Source organism: Sitodiplosis mosellana, unplaced genomic scaffold (genome assembly GCF_009176505.1).
Source record: "Sitodiplosis mosellana isolate CC-2019 unplaced genomic scaffold, AAFC_SMos_1.0 Smas_scaffold_1, whole genome shotgun sequence".
Lineage (NCBI taxonomy): Eukaryota > Metazoa > Arthropoda > Insecta > Diptera > Cecidomyiidae > Sitodiplosis > Sitodiplosis mosellana.
This window is the reverse complement of record NW_022595244.1, coordinates 2665173-2677207: the sequence shown is the minus strand read 5'-3', so window position 1 is coordinate 2677207 and position 12035 is coordinate 2665173. Positions and strand designations below refer to the sequence as shown.

The following is a 12035-nucleotide window of genomic DNA, read 5'->3' as shown; positions in this document are numbered from 1 at the left end:
TCTATCACAAATATTTGATACGAAATGTGAATCACTTGCTAAAATAAAGTGCACGTACAGAAAGTTCGCTAAATCCCGCATATTTCACTAGATATTTCATCTTCTCATTCATATTATGAACACAGCATGCAAATAATTTACGATTAAATATGTGCATAATAAATGGCGAATTGCGACGTTTATTTTTATAACGACTGGGGAAAACGTTTTTTATTCATCGTGAGTCGTCGCTGCTGTTAACAAAGTGGCCATTTATTTTAATGCTAATAATTAGAGATGCAATCAACACAGTTCCTCTCTTATTACGACATTTACTTAGGCGAATTCTTATTTTGAGAATAAATTTTGGCAAAATTTCAAACGCTGACGAAATGTAAAAAACACGCGACTGATGTTTTTTCAACCTGTTTTCTTGGGAAGTTGACGGAAATGGTGGCATTAGAAGAAGTCGCAAAAGTATTTCAAAATACAAAATTGGTATGCATTGATTGTCATCACACCTACATACTACTAGTACATACAGCCTGACCACTTGGCAATCGATTCAAAACGAAATATCATGCGACCGAGTGACAGCTGCATGATGCATTTGTAAACAATTCTGAATAATCCAAGAGGTCGCAGTCTCATGCGAAGATGCCGTAAATCAATTCAAGTAGCATATTTGTTGAAATGGTCGTCTGAACACCGTAACAACAAGTGTCGCGCTCACGTAACGATCAGCCGTCTTGCAGATCCATACATAAATAAACGGCGGTGGCGGCGCTTAACGCTACTTGTGTCCGCAAACACAACCACACTGATGATCTTGCTGTGTAGTGTGTGTATGCCACCATGACCAAAGGCAACATTCGCACGAAGAGCCAGTGAGCAAACAAGCGAATCGAATAAACGGTCGAAGCGATCGTTTAGTCGCACTATGAATTGATATATAATGATTGCTAATCAAGATTCTACCGATCAGTTTATCTCAACGTTTCGACGCAAGCAAAAATCAATAAGCGCACCGCTGTTCTCTTTTTCGTCGGTTTCGTGCATCTTAATCGAATGATTAAATAGATTTTTGTGTGATTTTACCGAAAACAGAGTGGAATTTTGGTTAAGTGAAACTGTGATAGAAAAAAACACATCTCATATTGTTAGAAGTAAAGTTTTTCGAAAAATGGGAAATAAATATCTGTTCATAACGTTGAATGTAGTTTTGGTTATTGTGCAAATAGCCCAAATCAATGCACAAGGTCAGTGTGATACTGGAAATTTAACAATTTTGACTCAGTACTTAGGCATGTGTGGAAAAAGTTCGTCGTCTGGAATCTTTTCTTCCTTCAAATTAACACGTTCTCCAGGCCAATTTCTGTGAATCGATCGTCTGGGAATCGATTCAATAGTGAAACATTTTAACTTGAGCAGCAAATTGTTGTTGCACATTTCGTGAACGGTGTTTCGGCTACTAACTGACGTCACATTGAATTACACAAAATTAAGGCAGACACACGAAACAGGTTTAATTGATTGCGTGACCTTGAATCAACTACATATTGCCACAAAGTTTGATGAGAGAGAAAAAAAGCGCCAAGTGTTGCATATCAACGATCGTTTGTTTATATACTTGACTTGATCGCTACAAAAAGCACTCACAAACGCAACTCAAACGCTTTTGTCGGATATTAGTGGAATAGACAAGGCTTTCGACCGATAATGTGACAACTTGTGACTTACTCGAGACAAATTTCGTTTCGGTTGATAGTCTCAATTGATTTTCTTCGTTTTGAACATTTTTCGCAATGAAATAAGTCGTCCAATTCGCATTTCGTGGCAAATACACCCGTGACAGTTGATTTTGAATGTATGAATTTGATTTTTATTAATTTTATTTTTGAATAACGTTGTTTCGTTAATTCCTTATTTTCTCTGGTAACATGGGAACTGTCAGCGAATATCTCTATCGTTGTTAATGAAACGGCGCTTTTTTATATCCATTTCTAAAGTGTGAAATTTACTTTGTGATTCATAATTCAATTCTAATTCGTAAACTTTAATACATATTCCGCCTTTTGTGTTCGTTCAGCGAAAGAATCGGCAATGCTTTAATCGCACATTCACGGTCAATTAAATGTTCGTTGTATAGTGTGATATGTGTTGTTATTGGCTCTCGCGCGCGGGGAATCCCGTACGAATTTCAAAAACTGGTTATGAACTGAAATTATTATAACCATGGAACATTTCCAGTCGAACGATCATAGAATTTGAATTAATTTTCTGGATTTTCTTGCTAAAATGCCGTTCTCAAAGAAGACACAGACCACTTTTCTGAATTTAAATCATCCGTTATAGATTAAGGTCTGCCTTCTCTTTCCATCTTTTTTCAACATTTTGTCTACCTACGAATGATAATCCATTCGAATGAGTACAAATCGTTTTCATAGCCAGTGGCTCGTGGAGACAATGAACTGTATATAAATATTTTATTTACTGCGTGCGGAAAGTCAGTCAGACGAAAAATGTCAAACGGCATAAACCATGTTTCGGAAGATGAGCTGTCAATTTTCCCCATTCACGATACTAGCGCCACTGAGGTATATAGCAAATCAATGTGAAGTGGAGTTCATTTTGTAGCTAAAATACGCGGCATTTTTGAAATGTCGTACTATTTTCGCACCTTGGCATAAACAATATCTGATAAACTCGTTCCATTTGTGATTGTTGAGCATGTGCACATAATACTAATTCCAATCCTAATGACGAACTGTAGAATTTGAGTTTTTTTCGTCGATATCCATCATTATTTTAGACATTTACAACATTTTTGTGCAAACGTAATATTATTCTAATGGTTTTGTCCTTTGTCATTGGTTGCATGATTAGGTGAGTCATGTTATACGCCAAATAATTCGTTTGGTACTTGTGTAGTGTTGCCGCAATGTCCTTCGTTGGTGAATTTCTACGGCCAAAATCAGCGCAATCCACAGGTTATCAATTACCTGTTGACAGCGCAACGAAATTGTGGCACTAGAAGTTTTAACCGAAATCCGCTTGTTTGTTGTGGTGATCCGATTATTAATCGACCACAACCACAACCTCAGCCCCAACCGCAACCGCAACCGCAACCGCAACCGCAACCACAACCACAGCCTCAGCCTCAACCATTCGATCCACAGCCTCAGCCTCAACCATTCGATCCACAGCCTGAGCAGCCGGAAGAAATTCCACCCGAAGTCACAACGCAAAGAACTACACCACCAACACCACAAACAACTCTTCGAACAACAAGTCAACCTTTTATTCCAGATACTAGCTCAAAACTAACCGATGAGTCATGTCACGATCCAAACGGCTTGGAAGGTATTTGCAAAAATATCAAAGAATGCCCAGCAGTTTTGAATGAATTCATTGCCAAAAGCAAAGATCCGGCTTATGTGCAATACATTCAACGTTCAAATGCAAAATGCCGTAATATTCAACCTAACATTTGCTGCCCACATGAAAATAAATCAGTTCAGCCAGATAATCCATCCACTCCATTTATCAAAGGACGAGTACTCACCGAAGATGAAGGGTGTGGCCAATCAAATGTAACACACAATCGAGTTGTTGGTGGAAACACGTCAAAAAAAGGTTTGCTCAAGTCAAAATTTCAAATTAAAATGATGATTTACGAGAAAAAAATATGTTTTAATTCTGAAATGCAGGCGCTTTCCCGTGGATGGCATTGATTGGATATACAAACAATTTGGGTGATCAGTCTTGGAAATGCGGTATGATTCAGAATTACATAATTCGATTCATTCAGGAAAAATGTATCAATGTTTCTTTCGTTTAACAGGCGGCTCACTGATAACATCACGGCACGTACTCACTGCTGCGCATTGCATCACATCCACCTTGTATGTTGAACTGTTTAAAAATTCACAACATTTCAATATTAATAGCCAAAAACTTGATTTTCAATCATTTTTCACTAAAAACATGAAGGACACTGGTCAGACTGGGGGAGCATGACATTAGTTCAACAACCGATGGAGATGTTGAAGACATTAAGGTTATCCGATCCGTACGACACCCTGACTACAGCAAACGTGATGGAACAAACGACATTGCAATTTTGTATCTTGAACGAGATGTCAGCGCGTTCACAAGTGAGCTCATCGATTAATCATTAAAATGATATCGAAATTGTGTGCATTTGCCAATTAATTTGATGAAATATTGAAATTTTCGTTCTGTTAGATCGTGTGCGACCAGTTTGTTTGCCAGTCAATGAGCCAGTTCGAAGCCGCTCATTTGTTAATTATCGACCATTCGTCGCAGGATGGGGCCGACTGCAGGAAGGTGGAAAATCATCGAATGTATTACAAGAGCTGCAATTGCCAATCCTCGATAATTTCGAATGCAAAGAACAGTACCGAAAACAGGGTAAACTAATCACAGAGAAACAATTTGGTGACACAGCCATTTGTGCAGGAGTCTTGGAAGGCGGTAAAGACTCTTGTCAAGGTAAATTATGTCAGAACTTAATTACATGTCAAATATTAAATTGATTTTGATTAGATTAAATTGTTAATAAGATTCAAAAATATTAATCTACAATTCTTTGCATATTTACGTATAGGTGATTCGGGAGGCCCATTGATGCAACCCATTAGAAATGAAGCGACGGCTGAATTCCATTACTATCAAATCGGGATTGTTAGTTACGGTATTGGGTGCGCCAGAACAAATACGCCAGGCGTTTATTCTCGCGTTCAACACTTTGTCGATTGGATCCAAGAGAAAATCAGTCAATAAATTAATTAGTTATAAAATTGTGCGATTCATACCGTGAAGATCAACTTAAAAATAGATGCAAATCTAGATTTAATTTTAAGCCCAAACTTTTATATTTATTTACATCATTAATTGCGAAAAGAATTTTTGAAATATTCAATAAATATTGTTTTTTATTTGTACTTGAATCAAAGCCGAAAAAATTCTGAAATAAGTCACAATGCCATGAATGAATGGGAACTCTTTCGTTTCTTTATGCTTTTTGTTTCATTAGTTCGAAAGAATTTCGGTATTCTATATTCAAAAACCGTTGCTATTTCCGTGTTGGTCATTTGATTGCGTATTTCCATATTTATGATTATCATGCAAATCCCAAGCATTCACTATCGTTTCAACCGGCTTGCAGCACATTTGAAGCTTCTTTTTTCTACGACTAAACAAAAAGCCACTTTGTAAACAACCGGAGAAGATGTATGGTCGAACGTCATTAGTTGCGGTGAGTTAACGTATTATTGATTGTTGATCATGCTCCTACCGATCAGTTTCTTTTAATATTTTGACATTAATACACGGTATTTGCTAGATTGTGCGCATCTTTCGATCGAAACATGGTTCATCAGATATCTGTGAATTTTTTTTTATTCGATCTGTTCGTAAATAATTTCCCATAAAGGGAATAAAGACAAAAAACCCTTGTTTATGCTGTGATAATTTTGAGTGTTTGAAAACAAATTAATAAAAAAATGGATAAACCACTTAACTTCACGTTGAGGATAATTCTTTTCATCACTACTGTTGTAGAAATCAACGCTAATGGTTAGCTTACTACAAAAAAAAATTACGAAATATTTGTGTCCTAAAGAAACCCTAGAAAATATCAATCGTTCATTTGAAGTTGTTTTGTGTCCAGAGCGAAATATTTGCATTAGAATTGGTACTGAACATAGTTCTATTTGAATCATAACTTATCATTTGGTCCGCGTCATGGGAAAATACGCAAAATTGAAGTGAACTCCAAACTAGTTTGATTGATTAAGTGGTCTTGAAACAAAGCACTGTCGCTATTCATGAATTCTTAAATACACATCGGATTTTATGGGTGTCGTGAAATGAATTCTATAAAAAGACTTGCTTGTTACATTATGCATTCGCTAAAAATAGCAACAGCGGAACACACAATATATTTTGATATCAATAAAATCGCAGTTTCGAGTCCATTTCAATTCTGAAATGGATTCATTTCTACGCATCTATTCATCATCGATTGTATAACAATATTTTCTCTTTTTATCACAGGTTTACAATTAACAGATCAGCCATGCAATGATCCATCTGGTTTGTTTGGTGTTTGCAAACATATCAAAGAATGTCCGCGACTTCTAAGTGAATTGATCGTTAGCGGTAATAATAGTGCTTTTGTACGATACATAAGACAATCAAATACAAAATGTGACAATGTAAAACCACTCGTTTGTTGTCCGTACGATGAAAAATTGGTGCCACATTTTGAAACAGTTGAACCAGTTGATCCAAGAATTAGAGGACGTTTGCTCAGTGTTGAAGAAGGATGCGGATTAACAAATAAACCACACACTAAAGTTGCTGGTAGTAACCGGTCGGCTAAAGGTTGGTTAATGTAAAAACTATTATTGAATGTTTAAATGGTGACCGAAATATTGTAAAATGGTAGAAACTCTTTAAAGAAATTTTTCAAGAAAAATTGTTTTGATTTTGAATTCAAGGCGCTTTTCCATGGTTGGCATTAATTGGATACTCAGACAGTCCGGACGTAATATCCTGGAAATGCGGTAAAACTAATGAAGATTCATTTATTCGGCAAAATCATTGAACAATCTTTCTGACAAATAGGCGGCACATTGATAACGACCCGGCACGTACTCACCGCTGCACATTGCATCACATCAACGTTGTACGTAGAATAAATTAACGATTTGAATGTTAATAAGAAAGGAGATTTTAATCGATTTTCCTTGAAATATGAAGGTCAGTCGTTCGACTGGGTGAACATGACATCAGCTCAACGACGGACGGAGTCATTCGAGATGTAACGGTGATTCAATCAACACCACATCTCCACTATAATCAACGAGATGGAACAAATGACATTGCACTGTTATACCTTGAACAAAACGTGGATATTTCACGTGAGTCCAATAAACTAAGGCTGCGAAATGAAAAAGTTTTTTTTCACTACCAATTTGCATTACAATATTTCTTTTTGAATCGTATTACAGTACGTATTCGACCGATTTGTTTGCCTGTAAATGGACCGTTGAAAAGTAAGGCATTGCCGTCCATTGCTGGATGGGGTCGATTTCAGGAAAGTGGACTCTCCAAACCATCGAATATTCTATCAGAACAATCTATATTAATTTTGGAAAATGAACAATGCAAGGAACGATATAGAGAACTAGGCAAACTAGCTTCAGAAGTTCAGTTTGGATCATCTGTGATTTGTGCGGGAAATTTAAATGGAACACGTGACCAATGCGACATTGACTCAGGAGGTGGATTAATGCAACCAATTCGTGTTGATGATGGACGAATTGTATTTTATCAAATTGGCTTGGCTTCATATAGTATTGGCTGTGCAAGAACAAATACACCAGGCGTTTACACTAGCGTTTCACATTTCATCGATTGGATTGTAGAGAAACTTCCGATTGTTACTCCATATCGCACGAAAATTCGCAACAACAATGACAATTATTCATTTTAAGCATGATATTTTCAGAACAATTTAAAGACTTTATTTCTTCTCATTTTTGCGTTTTTTCTCAGTGACTCGAACTTATTTTAAATCTATTGAATAAATGAATATTTTAAAGTTTGAGGTAAAGTTTCGCAAAAAGACGGTTTTTAATTCTTGTATCTTATTTTAAAATATCAAAACAAGCAAACATATTCGAAAAAAATCACCTCGCACAAATCGAACAACGCAACTTTTGTACCAACAAGCCTGCCTCACTTCTACGGATGAACGTAAATACATCAATGAACATACGATTGATGGTTGAACGTCGTTAGATGCGGTAGGTTGGCATGCGAATGCTAATCAGATCTCTGTCGATTAGTTTCTGTCAGCGTTTCGACGCAAGCGATGACCAAACGCGGTTTCATTCGGTTTCGCGCATTTCAAGCGACATACGAATACTGATCAAACTTCGGTCGTATTAACTGTGGTGATTACATTCAATCAGTGTAAATCAGAGTGATACAACTGTAGATGCACGTGCATTTGTTTTACAAATAAATTGTTGTGTAGTGTGTGAACTATTTTTTTTTAATTTAAAAATGGCAGATCGATTTTTGATTGTGGCTGCGAGCATAATTCTTCTATTGGTGATCAAAATCAATGCTAGAGGTTGGTTTCAAATTGCAAAAGTGATGTATTAGAATAAATATGAAATATTCTGAGCTCAAATCGTTTCTGTTCACGCATGAGGTGTCAATTTTTTTGTATTCAAAATTATGCTAAAAATTGTTTCAAACAAAATACGATTTTGGACGAAAATTAGTTCGTCGACACTTCGCATTCAAGCAAAACATTTGATTCGGATTCCAAGAGTCGTAATGAACCCAAAAATTTCTCTCAAAAAGCATTCTTGATGTGACAGTGTATCGAAATAACAACACGGTAAATCACACAAAAGTTCAAACGAATGTTGTGTCGCACGAGTTTGATTCACTGCGTGACCTTGAGCGAATACGTCAATATTTTGCATATTACTTTTCCGAAAACTTTGTTTTTAGGTAAAATATTGGTTGGTACTACACAACACTTCATGACATCTTCTCTTTCGGACCACTATAACGTCGCGCCAAGCTTAAAAAAGCACATATTTGTACACTATGCAAAGTAGAAGGGATGAAATCCTATCGATCAAAACCTATTTGCCCCCAAAAAAATGTTGTTTACTATGAAAAATGTGTAAAATTGCGATGTGCGAACGTCGTTCGCGTTCGCGTTTTTTGTTCACCGGATATCTCAAAAATTTGACGAGATAATTGAGATCTGTAAGAGCCGAAATCTTTGGCGTAAATTTGCCCATAAATTTGGCCTGAAATCGACATTTCTTGAAATTTTCTCCGAAAAATACACTTTTGTATTAAAAATCACTCAGAAAGCCATTTTTTTGAGTTTCGGTCAAGCAAACTGATGTTTTTTTGCAAAAAAAAAATGGGAACCTTTAAACAATCGAACACCTACTTGCCCATAAATTTGGCCTAAAATCGACATTTTTTGAAGTTTTCTCTGAAAAAGACATTTTTGTATGAAAAATCACCCAAAAAGCCATTTTCTAGGGTTTTGGTCAAGGCAAACTGATGTTTTTTTGCAAAAATAATGGGAACCTTCGGACAACCAAGCACCTACTTGCCCATAAATTTGGTCCAAAACCGACATTTCTTGAAATTTTTGAAATTCTGTTCGAAAATGATATTTTTATATAGAAAATGGTCAAAATAGTTATTTTTCAAGCTCAGAAGTGCTATGAAAAGAGTTTTCATTGCAATTTTGGTTAAATACTAAGCGGGGGGTAAACCAAATTGCCGCGGAGCGGAAAAGTTTGGATTACGTATGTAATTCGTTTTATTTTAGTTCGGTTACAATGGTAAGCAAAGGTTATATAAAGCCGAAAGAGTGATAAACCATTCATCAAAAGTTCGTCATATAAAATTCCCAGAGAGGAATTTAGCGCACCCAAGTGCGCTACAGCGTACCCGCGTATTTTTGTTGTTTTTTCGTTCTACTTTAGCTTTTTGGCCAGGATTTTTTTTTAAATAATATTTTGTGTAACATAACGAAGAAGAGCTTACATTTTCTGCTCCCGGTATTCGCATTGTGTGGCCATATGTACCTAGTAATTACGCGCATTGGCTCAATTTCGCAATATTACGCAATTTCTACTTTTGGGGATTTTTTCTTCATATTTTACTAATATAAATGTGGTTTTTCAAAAACTGTTCTTTGTTATGTTACACAAAATATTGATACAAAGTTTCTTTGACCAAAAAGGTAAAGTATAACGAAGAAAAAAACAAAAAAAACAACACAAACACTCGGATGCGCTGTAGCGCACTTGGGTGCGCTAAAGTCATCTCTGAATTCCAACCAATTCCGAGAACGGCACAAAAATATGTTAACAATAACCATTCAGCCAAAGATCTTCATACAAAATCTTGAAGTCGTTTTCAGTGGTGTGACTTTGGAACAAGAGCAAATATCACGAATCGGTCAGGTGGGATCGAAAGCAATTGCGATTACCTACAAATTTAGGTGTTTATCCACAAAATGACGCCGCGATTCCATTGTTTATAATTGATTATTTTGTTCCATTGTTTAGAATTGCTTTGCTCACATTTATTGAAGCTCACAATTTGTTCCATCTTCCATTCTTTGATTTACTAGATGAAGGGACAGTGTTTTGTCAGGATCCAAATCAATTTGAAGGTGCTTGCAAACATATAAAAGAATGTTCGACCGTACTAAACGAGTTGGTTGGCAAAAGCTATGACAATTCTTATAGACAGTATATTCGGCAGTCTAATGCAATTTGCGACCATATAAAACCACTTGTTTGCTGTCCATCCGATGGCAGAAGGAATCAATTGACAGAGAGCAGTATTCAAGGGCGATTACTCACACCGAGTGAAGGTTGTGGCTTTTCAAATCAAAATTTGCGATTGAAAAGTGGCGATAAGAAGCGATCAAGACTGGGTGAGTTCCAATGTTCCTTTGGAAATGTTTTGCTGAAAGAAAACTGTTCGTGTAGCACCACAAGTCGTGGTTCAGAAATCGTATTTCATGCACCAAATATTTTACCCATTGGCTAGGTGCTTTTCCATGGATGGCATTGATTAGCTATACAGATAATCTCGGGGAAACATCATGGAAATGCGGTAAGAAAAACCCAAAAATGAATGTTAAATCACTCAAAATATATTTCATCAATGTAATGAATATAATCAATCAATAATTTCTTTATGCTCAAGGTGGTTCATTGATAACAACACGGCATGTGTTAACTTCTGCTCGATGTGCTACCCCGAATTTGTAATATCATTTTTATTGAATGTCTTTCAATTTTTGAATTCAATTGGTTTTAATCACCCTTTAATGATATTATACAGGGTTAATGTTAGGCTGGGCGAGTATAACTTCAGCTCGTATGATGCAAGTGTTCAAGACTTGAAAGTGATCCGAACAGAACGGCATCCCAATTACAATGAACGAGATGGTACAAATGATATAGCAATTTTGTATTTAGAACGAGATGTTCATATTTCACGTAAGTCGTACGCTATATATACATATAATTATATTACTTTTGTTTCAAAAATCCAGAGCGTGTTATGAGCTGATGTCCGCAGCACTAACTGACGTCAGCTGCTGATATCAACTGCGTTGCGTTGTTTCAACGCATTTGCAGTGCCAAATTCATATTCCTTCAGTGAAAGGGAAACGTTCAATTCAAAAATAGAATGTGTATCGATAATTGAACGTTTCCCTTTCACTAAAGGAATATGAATTTTGCACTACAAATGCGTTAAAACAACACAACGCAGCTTATATCAGCAGCTGACGTCAGTTCATAACACGCTCTGCAAAAATCAAAAGAACACAAATTTTTAATCATTTAAAAAAATGGAATCTTCTGTACAAATCGCATTTATTACCGATTCACAGCGCGCATACGACCCACATGTTTGCCTACCAATGATCCGATTCGCAGTCGTTCATTCGTTAATTACCGTCCATTCCTTGCGGGATGGGATCTGTTAAAAAAGGATGGAAGACCATCCAACTTCCCATATGAACAACAACTAACCGTTTTGGAGAATGAGTCATGTAAAGAGCGATATAGGCAACAAGGCGAATTGGCATCAGAGAATCAATTCAACAAAAGTGTACTTTGTGTTGGCTTTTTTCGTGGAAGTTTAGGCGATTGTCAAAGCGATTTAGGCAGCCCGTTGTTGCAGCCGGTCCGTTATGATGAGAGAGGTGATTTTCGTTATTACCAAATTGGTATTGCCTCCTACGGATTTGATTGCGAAAAAATCGACACACCTGCTGTCTATACTAGTGTTCAATATTTCATTGATTGGATCCAAGAGAGAATTAATTCATAGAAATCGTTTTTCAAATGCTAATAAAATATAAACTTTATTCTGTGTTTTCATATTTCATTTATTTATACAATCATTGAGAAAAGGCATGTGTGTGTTAATCTTTCTGACAGCTAGATTAT

At 36.3% G+C, this 12035-nt stretch overlaps 2 protein-coding genes across 2 annotated transcripts; both read left to right on the top strand.

Moving 5' to 3' along the window:
* Nucleotides 1-885: 885 nt before the first annotated feature.
* Nucleotides 886-7562, top strand: LOC129577506 (uncharacterized). Its single transcript, XM_055464729.1, has 14 exons — nt 886-1238; nt 2866-3615; nt 3690-3755; nt 3824-3884; nt 3973-4136; nt 4228-4494; nt 4610-4777; nt 5039-5091; nt 5566-5698; nt 6061-6390; nt 6507-6572; nt 6634-6694; nt 6769-6929; nt 7020-7562. Exons 1-14 carry the CDS (start codon nt 1163-1165, stop codon nt 7502-7504), a joined length of 2841 nt encoding a protein of 946 aa, XP_055320704.1. The 5' UTR covers nt 886-1162; the 3' UTR covers nt 7505-7562.
* Nucleotides 7563-7723: 161 nt separating this feature from the next.
* Nucleotides 7724-11953, top strand: LOC129569097 (venom protease-like). The gene is made up of 6 exons (XM_055447549.1): nt 7724-8149; nt 10196-10504; nt 10621-10686; nt 10780-10840; nt 10918-11075; nt 11474-11953. Exons 1-6 carry the CDS (start codon nt 8080-8082, stop codon nt 11914-11916), a joined length of 1107 nt encoding a protein of 368 aa, XP_055303524.1. The 5' UTR covers nt 7724-8079; the 3' UTR covers nt 11917-11953.
* The last annotated feature ends 82 nt before the right edge of the window (nt 11954-12035 follow it).

Bases quoted from the DNA above. Each gene is read 5' to 3' on its own strand.
- LOC129569097 (XM_055447549.1), top strand. From the start codon at position 8,080: ATGGCAGATCGATTTTTGATTGTGGCTGCGAGCATAATTCTTCTATTG. The intron at 8,150-10,195 runs GTTGGTTTCAAA...TTGATTTACTAG, and splicing joins GATCAAAATCAATGCTAGAG to ATGAAGGGACAGTGTTTTGT. The intron at 11,076-11,473 runs GTAAGTCGTACG...ACCGATTCACAG, and splicing joins ACGAGATGTTCATATTTCAC to CGCGCATACGACCCACATGT.
- LOC129577506 (XM_055464729.1), top strand. From the start codon at position 1,163: ATGGGAAATAAATATCTGTTCATAACGTTGAATGTAGTTTTGGTTATT. The intron at 3,885-3,972 runs GTATGTTGAACT...AAAAACATGAAG, and splicing joins CATTGCATCACATCCACCTT to GACACTGGTCAGACTGGGGG. The intron at 6,573-6,633 runs GTAAAACTAATG...TCTGACAAATAG, and splicing joins CGTAATATCCTGGAAATGCG to GCGGCACATTGATAACGACC.